This window comes from Brienomyrus brachyistius, chromosome 21 (genome assembly GCF_023856365.1).
Source record: "Brienomyrus brachyistius isolate T26 chromosome 21, BBRACH_0.4, whole genome shotgun sequence".
NCBI lineage: Eukaryota > Metazoa > Chordata > Actinopteri > Osteoglossiformes > Mormyridae > Brienomyrus > Brienomyrus brachyistius.
The window spans coordinates 8,182,513-8,200,207 of record NC_064553.1 but is presented as its reverse complement, the minus strand read 5'-3'; the positions used below and the strand labels follow the sequence as shown (position 1 = coordinate 8,200,207).

Sequence of the window (17,695 nt, the reverse complement as noted above, 5' to 3'; positions counted from 1 at the left end):
ATCTCGAAGGCCGATCTCGACCCCTCCCGGGTGGGACTTGGCTGGTGTCCCACGGAGGAGGCCCATGTGCGACGACGAGCTGCACACGGACTCAGCCTGCCTCACGTCCGCGCAGAGAGTTCGTCATGCGTCCCACCCGGCTTCATCATTACTGCCTGAAGTCAGGTGGGATTTTCTAAAAATGTGTACTTCCCCTTTAAGCCGACTCACTTTTTGCAGTGTTGAGATGTGACACATAAAACATGCCTAAAAAACCTTTTGTTGGGAGGGACTTGTGTGAAGCACCTTAGGTGTGAATCTTCTAGCAAAGACTGTGGAATTGGGGGGGAGGGTGGGGTACCCACGTAACTTTTAATGCGTCGTTAGAATGCGGCGAAGAACAATCACAAAAAAAAAATACCTACAAATAATTTAATGCGAGCTCATAAATCTTCATTGATAAAATTGTATTGTTTATTTAAAACAAAAGGTTATATCTGAGTTTTTCGAAAACAGACAGTGCACAAAACTGGACATAGAATTTTCTGGTAAAGCAGATTATGGACATTTGGGTTCTTCCTGCTATCGTCGAGCAATGCCCTTCCTCTGCCGGATATGAAACTCTAGCGGGCATCGGCGTAAAGTTCAGATATCCCCTGGCCAGGCCAAAGAGGACAGCTGATACGGCCCAGTTCTTAAACGTGGCCACGGCAAAAGTCACGGTTCACAAAAGCAAATGTGCAGGGTGACGATGAGACGTGCGGTTTCTCTGCGAAGCTTTCTGCTTAAACAAAGTGTGCGCCGTTTGACAGGATGCTGCCGCCCGCCCAGCATGTACCAGTATGACCTTTAACTGGTGACGTTAGAAACCAGTTGGCACAATACCTCTGGCAGGAAACAGCCATCCTTTGAGGAGAGAAGAGTCGGGTGATTCAGACTTACTCGCTGACCCCTAGAGAGCGTTGCTGATGCCGGCTTCTTTGCGGAAATACCTATGCTACCCGCCACTTTTCTCGATGTGAGAGGCTAAACATCTCCCGATATCCTCTGCATTTCCTTCACCGTAACAAATAACAAGATTTAGAACCATCGTCCCCAAGGGGAGTTAAAAATCTGGTTCCCGACTCCAGCAAAATTCTGATCTAAATTGTGTAACCTCAAAATGGTCGGCGACACTGTCGAAGAGATTCCATTTTTTTCAGTTATTTACATAGGAATTTATTTTCACGGATCAGTCAGATCACCGTGGCATGATGGAATCGTCATGGTACTGGATTCACATTCTCTGGAAGTTGAGGGTGGGGGGTGCTTTGCTAGGCGGGGGGGGGGGGGGGGGGGCATGGGCATGCTTTGACTACCTGATGAAATTATGAACGAACCCCCCAACCTCGCAGTCCTATGGGACCGATTCAGTAGGAAGCCGAGTTCGTCTTTGGCCGACGACTGGCTCCCCCATTTAATCCTCCTGTCTTTCTTAAGGAGCACTTGTATTTTCTTTTCCACCAGAGGTGATAAAAACGATCTTGCTGCTGGGGGGGGGGGGGGGGGGGGGAAAGCGGGGATTTTCTGGTGAGCGGAAGCAAACAATAATGATTCCTCCGGTTTCTAAATGAGTGCGAGGCGGCAATAAATGACTGGAGAGAGATGCACTTTAAATTTATTGCAGAGAGACAACTGGCACAGTGACACAGCGGAGGTGAGGTTTTATTAACAGCCCTTAATCCTAATCCCCCCCCCCCCCCCGCCAAGCCGTCATCCTTGTCATATGTGGGAAGATGCCTTAGGGGCATTAGAACATTCCGGTTTACCTGGCATCGATGTGTCAGTGGATCACGTGGGCGTCTCCTATATTTGTACCTGCTCACTGCCGAGAAAAGCTCCGAAATGCTACCCAGCATTCAAAACATAAGATTAAAAAACTGCGCTCTTCACCATAAGGAGCTGTGTGAGTCTTCATATATGCAGAAAGAACTATATACTGCTAGGTCCAGTAATATTTCCACTGGCATTTCTGGACATTATGTCTTGCAGACTTAAGGTTGACCAAAGCACTCTTGATCTTTACCATAAATGAATGCATGTCAGATGGTGAAAATGTTGAAGAGGTGATACTGTTTTTTTGTTTTACATGAATAAAAATTTTCATCGTGAGAATGAGGTTGCTGCTGAGATGCGTCAGAGCGAGGCATCTGGAAACAACATTCAGGCCTGGGAGTTATTTCCGTCGACGACAGGGACCCCTTTCCATTTGGGTGGGGGCGGTGGCCCTGTATGCGAAGAGAAGCCAAGCCGAACGAGCTCCGCGAAGATGGACGACCCCGGGAATTCACGTGCTGTACTCCTGAATGTGGGAAGTCCAATATGAGATAAGGAGCCATTAGTTCGCGTTTCGGCCACAGAGTGGACTTCGGTCTTCGCCTCGTTGTCTGTCAGCGGGCTAATTTTAACGAGGAGGCCCTCTTCCGCCAGACCGACGCCCTTTTTTCTGCGCCTTTCCGGCCCGGCTTGTGCACGTACGCCAGCGAGGGGACCGCGGGGCACTCCGCACGTTGCCTGCTGACGAGCGCCAGCTCCCCCGGGTCTGATGAGGGGTGCCGATTGTGCTGTTTTGTTGTGACTGACTCGGCCTGAAAGAAAACAAAATTCCTCCCCTGTGATCGAAACGATAAGCCGCCACTGGCAGCACTGGGCCTACGTGCAGTTTGGAGGCTCCTCTTCATGGCCCGATGGCCGTCTAAGAGCGTGTTTTTACAGTGAATGGCGCCTCCCTCTGACCGGGCCTGACCGTGCCAGCTTACCTCACCACGCCCCCCCCCCACCTCTCCATCCCCAGCCCGTGCCTTTCACCACGAGGAGCCGCAGCCTGAGTGATGTCAGGCGCTCGCGGCAGTTAGCGCCAGCGTGAAAGAACGATGTTCCTCGGCGCGAGGCTAAAATTAGCCTCATTAGCGACGGTCCCGGCGACGTCGGGGTGGGGGGAGGCTGACAATAACGATCTCTGGGTAGGATTAACTGGGTCACGATGGGCGTGTTTCAGCGAGTTACACGTCTACATTTGAGGGTCCATTTGGCTGCTGTAGTAATACTTAATCATTTTCATATTCAACTTCAAACATTCATACAAGCACGATGGTGTACGTCTATTACCATGGACTGATCTAATGAATGAATGAATGAATGAATGAATGAACGAATGGGGTAATGGTAAGAGGCTGCAACTTACTTCCAGAGTTGCACCCAACAGTATCAAAACACAGGCCTCTTCCCATTCTTCTTGCCCTAAACCTTAATTTCACAATATACTTCTGCTTTTATAACATAAAAAAACATTTACAATAATCATTTTATAGATTCCCCCCAGTGACTGATCAGTTTAAGCGGTTAGAAAATTAACAGACACTATAGCGCGCTTTTCCCATGAGCCAGGGTAAGAAGAAATGATCATAAGATGGATGTGTCGGTACATTATATAGCTTTCCCGAACATTTTTCATTTTTATTTTACGCATTTAAGAATAGGGGCATTTATAAAAATTATTTATTTCAGGCACCTTACCCAAAGATATAAGACTGGGATTCCCTGTATACAAAATCCTTCTTGTTAACTTTTTCCACATCAAACCTACCGTTACTGTTTTATCTTCCTTGTATTGTGTTGCCATTTAAAAACGCACGTTTTGCGGCATGCAGCGAAATTTCACAGTAACTCACCTGCGTCCTCTAGCGGATATTATGATATTATTATAAGAAATATTATAAAGAAGCGCTATTACGCGCGCCCAGTTTGTTCTTCATCGTAAATTTTTATATTATTTATCTCACCATCGCGAACAAAACACTGTTTATAATAATAAAAGTAAAAACTTTGCGAATTAGGAATGAAATTCAAGTATATTGTGGAGAGAGGCGTGGATGTCGTAGGCTTGCGATGCTGGTGTCGTACTTTTTTACGCTTTTGTGACCTTAAACTTACAATTCGGTGCAAATTATAAATGTAAAAACGGCATGGCACATTTTGGTATGATTATTAGTTTAAAGTTTCATAAGGCATGTTGTTCCCTGATATAATAATAAAAGGCGGAAAAGGTAAAAGAAGTAAAACGTTTATGTAATCTACAACCATTCTGGTCGTTATCTACATGTTCATATTTGAGATTAAATGCCACCAACGTAGAAATATAGGAAGGATTTTTCCTGAACTGCATGGCAAATTCTGACAGACATTGATGCATTTTTTTTGCCACGGACTTGGTATTTAAATTTTTTTTTAGATTTTGTTTTTCCTCTATTAAAATATTTTGCCTCAGACTCGTTTGTTTCATGTACGGACGGGGTGACGAACCCTATTGCCAACATAAATTTGTTGGAGACATAAACACTATATGGACTAAAGTATTGGGATACGTGGTCATTACACCTACAGGAACCTTTATGACGTCACATTCTAAATCCATAGGCAGCAATATGGAGTTGGTCCCCCTTTTGCAGCTATATAACAGCTGCCACTCTTCTGGGTAGGCTTTCCATAAGGTTTTGGAGTGTGTCTGGGAATTTTTGCCTATTCATTCAGAAGAGCATTTGTGAGGTCAGGCACTGATGTGGACGTGATGTTCTAGTTCATCCCAATGGTGTTTGATGGGCCTTCCCCAAACTGGTCCAGCAAAGTTGGAAGCATGACCACTCAGTAGATAGGATGCAATTAAAAAATACCCTAATCAACTTTGATTTCATTGGCAACATGACATTTGATTTTCCGGTGAATTTTGTTAGGCATATTTTATCATCCAATTAGTGCTCTATAAGGGGCCCGAGGTATGATCTGGCACGGGAAGAAAATTCTGACTTTTTTCCTGTTGCGATGTATTTATGACTTTCGTATTATTTTATTATTGTTTGAGGTTTTACTCCTCAGGTCTGTGCAGTATTTGCGAGGAAATATTTTGCCTCCCTTTGTTTACTTTTATACAGGCTTCATATACCCAACTGCTCTATTCTGGTTTCTGTATCATCGTTCTGTCGTAAAATTTTGCACAAATTCTACATTTTCGGTAGAATTCGTAGAAACTCCCGCAAAGAAGCGGTGCAACGCATTTTAAGATGTGTATGTTACGTAAAAAACGGATCATACAAAATCATAATGAAAGAGGTGTGATCCCAAATGTTGCTGTATTTTTTTACATTTTACACAAGGGGGCGGCATTGCATAAAGACATAAAGGACATGTAGCTGACAGTGAACATTAATTGTATTTTGCTGAGGACTGTATGAATCGTTGAAGGAGCAGCACACAGACAGGACGCATGTAGACTGTCCGAACTCCCTGTATTTAACCTGGATTGTTATGGTAAAATATGCAGCTGCTTAAATTGGTTAAAAGAAATTATATTCGGCTTAAAGTGTCAGGAAAGTGACTATATATTTCACTATATGTTTTATAGTAAAGACGGTGGTGGTTTTAAATTAAGGACATGAATATCCATTATTTATGTTGTTTGAACGTTTTCTCCGTTTTCGACATGACCAAGCAAACATGCGTTTTAAAGACACGGTGTTTTTAATGAAGTTTCCTTGGAAAGCTTGACTGCATTGATGGTGCCCTATAAACAGATATACGGTATAACCACCGGAGATTTACTGCGGTTTGATTGAGACCTCGGCTGCTGAATGAACCTTCATTTTTTATTATCGAAATTACTTGTTTGCTTATTTTCTATTAGTCTGCTTTGGGGGGTATAATTACATTATGTAAGGTAGGCACCCCGTTATTTATTGTTGTTACTTTGGCAGTAAACTGGTCGTCGCCTGGAACCAAGGGAAGGGTTTCGTTGTCCGGGGAATTCTATTAAGTGAGCGCCAGCAATAATCTGGGAGCCGGAAAGGTGGCCTTAGATGGGGCAGGACACAGCTGTGAGAGTCAGTTTAATGTCTCACCTAACGGATCTGCTGGAAAACAGCACCCCCACCTCACCAACAGCATTGTTTCTTGCTGTCAGTTCCCAGTGATTTTATTCCTTCTGATACGGTAATGAAAGATGGGTAATGAACAAGAAAAATAGTACAATTTAAGGTTTTCTGTAAACAAATGTAGTATTACGTGGGTATCTGTATTTGTGGTGACATTTTCTCAGAATTTGAAAATCAGCCCCCCCCTTCCTCCCACACACAGACGCACATTCATGTAATAATTTGATTGAGGGGCTAGTGGCAAAGATATTGATTTTCTTACTGTCTTTCGGACAAATATGAAAAGCGGCTTGTCACAGCACATCGCTCGAGAAAATCGGGATGTTGTTCTGGGAACGTGCAGTGCCAATGATTTATGTCGCTGGAGTTGGGCATAAGGAAGAAGCCATTGTCTGGAAGTCTTTACCTCATAGGTAATTAACAGAAATGAATGGGGTAACACCCCAGCCCTGCCATCCTTTCCAATTGGCTTCTACTGTTACTTACAATAGCAGTAAAATGATTTCTCAGTCTAAAACTGCTTTGGGACCTGAAACACCACTGCGGTCTTCAGTTTGTAAGCTGAAGAGTGTATATATCCCACACAATGACTGGTAAACCTTTTAAAATACAGAACGGTCCTTCCCATGAGTGTTGCAGTGCTTTTTTTCCTGATGTTTTTTTCTCAAGATTGGGCCTGTCTTCATTAATAATTTAACTTTTAATTATGGGTAAAAGGTGCTGGTTATTTAACTAATGGAAGCATGTAATGGATTTGTTTTTAAAAAAAAAACATTAAAAGGTTTAGAAAGACAAATATGGTTGGTCTTCCAGATGAAAGGACCACTCTTTTTTTGTGCCCTACTTTGTTCCGAGGATATTTTCCTTTGAAAAGGTCTAGTTGCAACCTTTACTGCTCTGAGTCTTTTAAAGGGGATGTTTCCCTCTCTTTTATCAGCCATCAAAGAGTTTCACACTGACACTACAGGTTAAGAAAACAGGGGCTCTGTGTTTCTTAATGTTCTCAAAATCAGCCTGAGAAGGGGGTATGGATTTTCCATTGCATACTTATGTGGGCTCACCCATTTAGAGTTTACTTGGTTTTTTTATAATATGATATTTTACATTTTAGTTTACATTAATTAAATTGGGGGAGGCGTGGTGGTAAATTGCACCTATAATTCTGTGCGAGTTTCGCACCATTCATGCTAATATTAAGGCTAAACAGCTATTATTGACCAATTTCTTAAAAAAAAGTCCATGTCTGTAGGAGGTTGTACTTTCGGTAGGACACCACATTGTTGGCTGTAATATTGCCGCGGTCACTAAATTGTAAATGACAAGCCTGTTTAAGATAACGTGCAGTAATGTGCTTCACTCAGGCTCACCCATCAGCCACTTTCAGTATCCGCCACTGGTTTGACTGATATTTTGTTACAGTAACAGATGTTGGACATTAAGACTTTATGGATCATTGGAGTTCAGGTGCAATGTGAAAATGATTCAGCAATGAAGAAGAGAAAACTAATGGCAAAGGATAAATGTCCTGAGGCTTCGCTGAGATGTCAAGCTTTGCTCTTACCTGTGTAACTTAAAGTGAGATGTAAGGAGTGTGCACTGATTACAGCGCGTTGCCACACCCAGCACACGACAAACCACCTCAGGGATGAGAACCTGAGTGCAGCCGTGCGGTGGGTGATACCTCAGCACCACACTAGTCCGAATGGACCAGTGTGAGGTTTCTTCCCGGCGACTGTAGTGCCAATCCTGCCATCAACCCCCAAGTTCTTCCCCTGTAAGTTGGAGGACGTCCTTATAGGGCTGGATGTAGATTAACGTCACACCCAGAACGAAGCAGTTGCAGGCTAAGGGCCTTGCTCAAGGGCCTAACGGAATAGACGGGATTCGAACCAGCAACCAGCAGAGCATGATGGGATATTCGCAAACTAAAGCTTTGCGATGTTCCTATTCTCAAACATATATAAATGACAAATGAAGCATAATTTTCTTTCATTTGAAGATCCAGCCAGATTCTAGAGCATCTGTCGTGCTGAGATTGAGCTTCTGGAACATCACTCCAAACAGGATGTGCTTCATCTACAGAGAAACAGTGGTACAGAGAAAGGTAACCACTTAAACGGCTTCCTGAGACACCCCTACACACCGTTAATCTGTCTTTATATTATTAATGATTGGAGCAAATTGAGAATCTACGAAGTCTATTACCTGCAGAATAAGGTGACTCGCTGTAATTGAGCGGTCATGCCTAACTTCACGAGGCAGTTAATGTATCTCTTGGCAATATATAAGTAACCCACTTCTCAGATGGGCTTTCCCCCGCTTGATTTTGGCTGTTCTCTTGGAGGGTCTGTATATTCATTTTTAGAAGATAGGGGAGAATGGGTGCAATTATGCTTTCCGACTGGTGTATTGACGTTTGCAACGGAGGGGGGGGGGGAGAGGGCTAGTATTACATGGCTGGTGATTTGTGAGCCTTCTCCCTTTTTTGCCCTGTCCCTTGCCACCATGTCTCTCACCCCCACCCCAGCCCCCCTGTGCTTTTTGCTTTGGGGGGGGGGGCGGGCAGAGGCCCTTATTTCCTCCCTGTGGTCCAGCTGTGGTGTGGCTGCTTTTCTTCTCAGGTTTGGCGGGGGTGGGGCGTATGTGAAGGGGGGCAGGTTCACGCTGATACACACCCCCCCCATCTCCTGTGCTTATGCTTAGCCACCAAAGCAGGTGACAGGAGGGTGTGTAGCTGTTTAGGGTGGCAGTGCTGAAATCCTGACCCCCCTCAGAACCCCCCGAAGAGCTTCAGCTGTCTCGTTTCCAGGATCTGGCTAATGTGGCCCCATGCCCCCCCCCCCCCCACTCCCAACACCACTACTCATCTCCCCAGCAAGATGGACAGCCAGTTCGTGCCAGGGGGGGTCACATGATCTGTAAAAATCTAGGAGGGGAAGCAAGGATGCCTCAGTGTGCGTGTGAGGGTGTGTGTGTGTGTGTGTGTGTGTGTGTGTGGGATTGCTAAGGTGGGGGGTGGGGGGAGGGCACTCGTCTGGTATTCTCCTGGGGCGTGTTGTTAGGAGATACGGACTAAAAGCCGTGAGACACAGAGGAGAGCTCCCGGGATTGGCTTAGCTGGGTTGTGACATAAGCAAGCCTGCCTCTCCCTCCCTGCCTCTCTCTCTCTCCCTCTCGCTCTCCCTCTGTCACACACACGCTCTCTCCCCATCCCCTAACATGCTTTTTTTTCTCTGTCAGCATCCTCCGGTGATGGAGTAGGCTCCGGCTGCAGCACCATCCACGGCCTACACATCCCTCCACCATCCGCAGCGCTGTGTCCCATCGCCAGCATCCGGAGGCTGGGACCCGCGGGCCGGGAGGGCTGCATGCCGGGCTCCTCTAAGAGCACACCTAGCTGCCTGCTCCATTTTTGTCCTCCTTTTTTCAAGCATCCTTCTAACCAGGGCTGCCTGCCCGCCCCCCCCTGCTATTGTTCCCAGCCCCTTGGAGATTAAGGAATGAAAATCTGCAATCATGATGGAAGGTAAGCCTCTGCCTAACCGCCCCCTCCAGCCGGACGTGAGCCGCAGCCGTCTCCAGCCAGAGGGTCCCCGCGATGTCATTGTCCGGAACCTTCCGCACTCTTAAAATGTCACTTAAAGTGGTAGCACAATGGCGGAGCTAATTTGTTCTCTTTATATGCCCCCTTCTCTTTCTCACCCTGCTCCCCCCCCCCCACACTATTGTGGGGGGATTATTGGGATTTGTCTGGCCGTTAGCAGGACCCCCCCGGCCGCAGACAGTGCGGCTGTGCTTTTGTACTCAGGCTGTGCTCTGGATCCTGAAGCCATTTTTTTCCTAGGGTTTCTTTGGCGCGTCCAGCAAACGGCCCCCGTGAAAACGCTTGGAATGTCATTTAAGCTGTGACCCCCCCCCCCCCCTCCCCCCCCTCCCCCCCCCCCCCCCTGACTTCACAAACCTATAAATGAAATGGCCTCCCTTTCCAGCCACTCATCATTATTATTCAAATCTGAAATTTGTCCTTTTCTCTCTGGTGGGCCCCCCTGGCGATTTAAAGCATTATTATTTTTCTTGGTATTTCAATCTTTACATAATTTGTGGTCTTTGCCTCATTCCGTTTTCTCGGCTTTAGGGACGTGTTCAATCTAGACCGTGGTTCAGAGCGCTGTTTTACTGCTGTCATCGCTGCCTTACCTCTGGGCCAATATGCCAAGCATAGGCAGTGCATTGTAGTTACTGTAGTTGCATAAATAATGCAGTGTTTGGTTATTTATTTATTTGTAGTATTTTATAACACAGTACTCTAAGAGAATGCAGATTTTTTTTTCTCTAATTTCTTATTGGTCGAATGATAGCCACAAACGACAAACAATTGTCCTTGATGCTTTTGTTCAACATGTTATTTGTTTTGTATTGGTTTTTTTTGCGTCCTATGCTTGTATTACCGTGACAGAATTATGCAGAGATCTGAAATCAGTGTTCCACTGCTGACATCTGGGCACTATCCTTTGACTTCGGGTAGAATACGTCGTACTGACTCTGTGGGAATGCCTGCTCGGTGTTCGGTGAGCATTACAAAGCAACAGTGAGCATGAGATCCGTTGATGCTAATGGTGATGCCTGATGAAGGCCCCTACATCATGGGGAGACAGACGGTGGGAATTTCTGGTATTTTGGTGGGCACAGGTAGGTGCCTCCCCCCCAGCTCTTACTGGCGACAGCCCCCACCCCACTTAAAAATGAAGCCTGCGACCTCCAAGGCATTGCAGCACAGTGACATCAGAGTTCTTTTGGCTGTGAGGTGGAAGGGCAGGACTGAGGATTTAAGATGCCCTGCTGTAATTACTTGGAGTGCCCTGGGGGGCGGCTCCAAATCGTCACATTAATGTCGATATATGAAGTGGGTCCTGAACGTTATGTCACAGTGTTCTGTTGTGTTTTATGGGTCTGTGTTCATGTATGCAGGACTGTCTCCTGGTGTGATGGACTTGAGTGACATGGGCTTAAGAGGTACAGATAAGAACTTTGGGTGCAGGATTGGGCAACGACACAGTATGGAGGAATCTTAATACGTCCGTTTAGCATCAGCACAAGGGGAATTCTGGGATACAGCCTTAGGATTGGGCTACACTGGTCTTTAGGCTGCATTCTGGGGTAGAATGTAAATACAGTTCCCAGACGTATATGCTAAGTAATAGGGTACAGATGACGCAAATGGCCACCCATGTCATATTAAGCTGTGGTACAATAGCGGGCCCCACTAATAGCAATCCGGGCCCCAACTGAAGCCTGCTGTCTGGTAGGCAGCTGGTCTCTGGTCCAACGGCACACGGCTTGGGGCTCATCTAATGGAGGCACTTTAATCTCGGGGAAGCCTGCGGGGGATCTGGAACAGAGCACACGAGTCCCCGCCATGTTGGTTTAGCATGTAGCCCCAAGTTACAAGTCTGTGTTATGCCAGTCCAGCTCGCACCTTCTGTCACTTAGAATATTTTTTGTTTTTAAATGTTTGCTTCCTTAAATCTTTCACTGCATGTTACGCCTCCATCTAAAACAAACTGTATGTCAATAAGTAAATACGGCTTGCGCAAAAAACATCCGAGATGCATAGTTATATAAAACTTAATGTGCCTGTATGAATATACTTTGTTTTACCTTACTGTTAGCCTCCATGCGAGCTGCAAGACTGCTAATATAGTGTAGCAGAAGGCAAAGCACTGTAGTACAACTGAGAGGTCCAGGTATTTAAAAGTGGGCTTGCATGCTTTGGTGCACATCAAAGGCTAGTTCCGTATACCTTTTGGGTTCCTTTGTTTTTTTTTGTAAACCCTGCCTATTGTTGGTCAGTTGCCTGTATTTTCTCTTTACTGTGCTGGAAATCTTTGACATTGTGGAGTTTGGCGTGCGGATCGCATGGTCATGCCTGCAGCCCTTAATGTTTCCATCTCTGATCTAACAGATGGGTTGCTGTGCTCACCTGGCGATTACTTCTGCTTCCCTTGTGATCTCCTTGGACTTCTCGAGCAATGAGTGAGGGCTCGCCTCTGATGGACTCAGATGAGGAGGGTTGGGGGGTTGTTTCAGCGTAATTGTCTTGAGAGGTGTACTGCAAGTTGAGGGGTGAGGTCAAACCTGCGTATTCGGGGTTATAGACCATAATCCTCAGCTACAGACCTGTAGACTATGATGATTACTGGACTTCCTAGCAGAAGGGAATGCACGTGGTCATCGATCGAGCGGCACCTTGTGGGTGGCGTCACCTGACCTCCGTGAAACACAATGCCTTAGGCAAGAACGTTCCACAAGGCTTAACTTCACTTCGCTGAAGCAGTGAAGTTACCAGAGGTGTGACTTTGCCTGTAGATGGAGGTACAAAGACTCCACAGACCCATGTTTTGTGAAAAAGGTGACATGTGACTTTGGGTAAAACTATCATTGTTTTCTGTCCCTTATCTGCAGTGTGATTATGCTCGGACCTTTTCTGTATGCAGGAATGCTTAGAGTCCAGTAACAAACCCTTTGTTTAAAGCAAACCACGTGTCGCTCTTTATATATTGTATTTTATTCGTAATTTCGATCCAGCTTCTCTACTATGTCAAACAGCATTACTTAGCATCAGCCAGAATTTACTGTAGAGAAAGTTAAAGATGATGTCTATCTTCTTACTAATCTTGTCACTAGTTTAGTTCACTAGCCATTGCTCCCCCTGCTGGCTACGCTAGTACTGACTAAGTTACTGGGCCCAACAGTTGCAGGGTCTTAGGGCCCTACTGCTTGACTAAAATGCTGATCCTGCTTCGTTGTTCGTAGGACATGTCTGTCTACATAGGAAAGTAAATGGCAAACATGGTATGGAGTATGATAATCAGCATTCCTGCCCTGTGATCTGTGGCTGAAGCTTTAGAGTACAGGCTGGGTACTGCCAACAGTTTGTATCCCCCAGGAGCAATCAGCTTGGTAGTTAGACCAAACTGATTGTGACTGCAGTCTCCTTCGGGCAGGCAATGTGAGTGACACTAAGAGGAGTGTCAGGGTAGGCTGCGGAATGCCGAGGTCTCACTCGGAACACTCATGACCACGTCTGCTTTTTCATCATTTCCCGTACTACACATTTCGCACAGCAGAGTGTGAAAGTAATAAAAATAAGATACGACGTATTTTATCAGTTGTGAGGGGGGGGTACACATGGCGTACACAGAAAGTAAATATATAAATTAATCCGTGGTCATGCAATTAACGCATCATGTTTTATTTAACTGCTGTCAGGCCTTTTAAACTTTTATATCTTCTTTTTATATCTCCATCCATCCATCCATCCATCCATCCATCCATCCATCCATCCATCCTCCCTCCAGCCACTTATCCAATACAGAGTTGGGGAGGGGGGGGTGGGTAAAGCCTGTCCCAGGAATCTGAGGGCACCCTTGAAAGAGGACCATTTTCTCTATTCATGATTAGCAAAATGAAAGATTTTAATTGCAAAATGTCATTCAAATGCAATTTATGTACCAGCTGGGCTTTACGATAATTGTTTGGGGCCATTGAGGATGACATTGTGACATTGTGGAGACCGTGGTTCTTCTGTGTGACAAAGCCTGCAAACGCACCATCCACTGTGAAGGAGGATTAGTGCTTTGTAGCTCTGTTGTAGGGCATACCTCTGTTGTAGCGTGTAGCTCTGTCATAGGGTGTAGCTTTGTTGTAGCACATAGCTCTGTTGTAGCATGTAGCTCTGTTGTAGCGTGTAGCTCTGTCATATAGTGTAGCTCTGTTGTAGCATGTAGCTCTGTTGTAGCGTGTAGCTCTGTCATATAGTGTAGCTCTGTTGTAGCATGTAGCTCTGTTGTAGGCCATTCCTCTGTTGTAGCGTGTAGCTTTGTTGTATGGCATAGCTCTGTCGTATCATGTAGCTCTGTTGTAGCATGTAGCTCTGTTGTAGTGTGTAGCTCTGTTGTAGCATGTAGCTCTGTTGTAGGCCATTCCTCTGTTGTAGCGTATAGCTCTGTTGTAGCATGTAGCTCTGTTGTATCATGTTGCTCTGTTGTAGCATGTAGCTCTGTTGTAGCATGTAGCTCTGTTGTATCATGTAGCTCTGTTGTAGCATGTAGCTCTGTTGTAGTGTGTAGTTCTGTTGTAGCAGGTAGCTCTGTTGTAGGCCATTCCTCTGTTGTAGTGTGTAGCTCTGTCATATAGTGTAGCTCTGTCGTATCATGTAGCTCTGTTGTAGTGTGTAGCTCTGTTGTAGCATGTAGCTCTGTTGTAGGGCATACCTCTGTTGTAGCGTGTAGCTCTGTCATAGGGTGTAGCTCTGTTGTAGCATGTAACTCTGTTTTAGTGCATAACTGTTGTAGCATGTAGCTCTGTTGTAGGTCATTCCTCTGTTGTAGCGTGTAGCTTTGTTGTATGGCATAGCTCTGTTATATCATGTAGCTCTGTTGTAGCGTGTAGCTCTGTTGTACCATGTAGCTGTTGTATGATGGAGCTGTGTTGTAGCGTGTAGCTCAGTTGTAGGCTGTAGCTCTGCCGAAGTGTATAGCGCTGTTATAGCATGTGGCTGTGTCTATGGCATGGCTCTGTCATAGGCCGTAGCTCTGTGGTAGCGTGTAGCTTTGTCGTAGGGTGTAGGTCTGCCATAGGGCGTAGCTCTGTATGGAGTGTGATATAGCTCGTAAGTCTGTTGTAGCATATAGTTGTCATATGGTATAGATCTGTTGTAGGCCATGTAGCATGTAGCTGTAGCTCTATGGTAGTATATATCTCTTATAGTTAAGCAGTTAAGTTTCTCTTATGGTCTCTGAGCGACTAAATGGCTGATCCTATTAACTGTCTATGTGAATTTTTGTTGTTGGTTTTCATTCATATTCACATATCTTGTACATCTACAAGACCACTAAACCTTGTTAATTAGATTAATTTGCACATTACATCCAAAATTAAGTTTTTCCTTAATATTACGGCTACCTGTGACTCGTGTTCCAACAGTACAGTCAAAACTGTCTAGAATTTTAGTTTTTATATTCTAAATATACATGCATTTGCTCAAATTGACAGTGATTAATTGATAACGGGATTTTTAAGGTGAGAAACCGCTTGCTGAGTGAGAAACACCCTCATCTCTACACTTCCGTTTATCGCTTACGTGAACCTGCTGACTGTGGAGGTGGGAAAGTCCAGGTCAGGTTTTGATAGCTCAAAAGTCCAAAAGGGGGGGTTGCAAGGAAAAAAAGATACTAAATATTCAAAATAACGAAGAGAAAATCATCCTTCAAACAGGCCATCCACCAGAATTTCTCAAATCCTTTATGATACCAATTTGTACCTTTGTCACTGGGGCTGTACGCTCACAGGTCTGCTAGTTGTACCCTTAGCTGTAGGTAATTGTACCTTAAAAGGTACAGAATTATAAGGTACAGTCCCAGTGACAAGCTACAAACTGGTACCCTTTTTCTGAGAGTGTATGCAAAAGGGCAACTAAGCTGAGTTTTCAGTGATTGGCCAGTTACTATTGTTGTTTTCATCATTTATTTCATTGCCCATTGCTGGGTTACGGATGTATGCATTACAGCTGGCAGATAAGTTCACATAAATGCTAAATTCTGGTAGCAGAGACAATCATTGTTCAGAAAACAAAAGCTCCGTTCTGTTCAAATTAATCTGTAGGAAACCTTCAGATGATTTAACAAAATCAGCTTAACTATTATTTGATGTCTGAAATCTTACCATACGGGAATACATTTTCTCTATCGCTTTCTTTCCTTTGCCAAAGCTTACAGCCACAGACATGTTTACTTTCTTTTCCATCCAGAAACATTCTTACATTGGCGATACTTATCAAGTGATTACGACACTATTGTGTTTCTACGGTTTGTAACCAGCTTATTTTACCTTTATGCTCTGTGACCATGTATGAAGTCCCCATAAGCTCTTCTCACAGAAGGGTCTGGGATTTTCATTGTATCACCACTAGCAGTTTCAAACCTCAGAGCAAGCCCTTCCCTTGACAGTAAGGTGCCCCCTGATTGGCTGTCTGGAATGGACATCCTGGAACTCGGATTGGCTGCCTTTTGCCTTAGTGACAGGAGGTGCCGCACGCCCTCTCTGGAGACTGGAAAGAAGCCACATGACTAGTGCAGATGGGCCACTGGGCACTAAATGAATTATTAAGAAAAAACATTAAGCGTGTTTGTGTATATTCCCCTTGAACAAACCACGAAAAGACATTACTGTTGCATTATGCCATACCGTCTTTCAGAAGTGATAACTGATTTTTACGACACACTTTTAATGATCTTTTCTGAGAATTCTAATAGCTATCCGTTTAATTATTTCCCGAGCTTATGAGAATCGTCACATTGCCTTCCTTTCATGCTTGGGCGCTTGATAAACAAAGACCTGTAGCAAGTAAGAGGCGTAGGCTCGCACAGGGCGCTTTAAGAGCTGCTTTCTGGGTGATTGATGGCCAGGAAATGGTTCCCTGGGAGTGCTTGTCTGCTGGTTCTCACATTGCATCTCCCCGTCGCTTGTCTCCTCCGTGGCTTAATACTCAAAACCGCCATTGATTCCATTTCTGGGATGTATACGGAAGTGTTTATGAAACGATAATTAAGGCGTTGTATTAATATGCAGCGACCCCTTTGAATGGCTTGGCTGGCATGTAATTCCGCCTGCACATGGCTCCTCAAGCAGAAAGGAACACAAATGTATGAACAGGCTGTCGAGATCATTAAGATATTAACACACCCACCCTATCGCTCATCACATGAACTCCCCATCAGACGCGACGGACCTGATTCCCAAAATACAGGCTTCCGCCACTATCTGAAAGTAGAGCGTACATCTGAGATCTTCCATAAGTGAAAATGGTGCAAAATTAAGATGTAATTACCATTCATTTTTTATGGGAGAAAAGAAATTGAGCATTCCCAGGCCCAAAAAATAAGCTACCAAATCATATCAAATAACACATAAAACCTAAAATAACAATAACATATAGTAAAAGCAGGAAATAATTGATAAAGCCTATATAAAGTGAAAGTATTGTATGCATAGTGTGATTTCACTTACCAGAATTAATACAGTGATGTGTCGCTTAGCGACAGGATACATTCTAAGAAACGCGTCAGGCAATTTCGTCGTCGTGTGAACATTGTAGAGTGTACACAAACATAGTATACACTTAGGCTAAATGGTATAGCCCAAACAACTAAAAAGTACAGTATAGTAAATAGGCTACATACACCAGTAACGTAGTTGTTTATTATCATTATCAGGTATTATGTACTGTACATAATTGTATTTCACAAGTTTATTTACACCTGCACCACCACAAACAAATGAGTAATGCTAAAATTTTCTGCCCCTTTATAATCTTAGGGAACCACCAGCGTATATGTGCTCCATCAAACTTGCAATGCATGACTGTATATTAATAATTTGCTCCCTGATATCCAAATTCTGAACGATATTTTTGCTTTTCTCCTTTTTTCGTAGAGAGAAGAAGAATCCTTATAGAATTTTTGTCGGTTAGCAAAAACAGGTGCTAATGTAGGTCTTTCGTTAAAACGAAGTGGTGTAAAGCAAACCATTCGCAAAGCGGGGATATCTGTATGTTAGAGAGTATAGTGACTACTCACAGTAGTAGCTTTGCACAGAAACATTCTTAAAATCACAGACATGATTAATGTTCGCCGCAGTGCATTCTGGGGCCGGGAGGAGGTGAGCTGTTAGTTGTTTAAATGATGCGTTAAATT

The 17,695-nt window shown here is 44.5% G+C and overlaps 1 protein-coding gene across 5 annotated transcripts in view; it reads left to right on the top strand.

Moving 5' to 3' along the window:
- LOC125716885 (SH3-containing GRB2-like protein 3-interacting protein 1) overlaps window positions 1-17,695 on the top strand; it is a 53,650-nt gene continuing 35,955 nt past the window's right edge. For 4 of the 5 annotated variants that reach the window (XM_048989700.1, XM_048989701.1, XM_048989698.1 and 1 more), the window contains exon 1: window positions 9,142-9,468. In XM_048989700.1, coding sequence (XP_048845657.1) covers window positions 9,459-9,468 — 10 coding nt within the window. In that variant the 5' untranslated portion in view covers window positions 9,142-9,458. Of the gene's footprint in view, window positions 166-7,941; window positions 8,047-9,141; window positions 9,469-17,695 lie in introns of those variants that run through there. The other variant, XM_048989697.1, reaches the window with a different exon arrangement.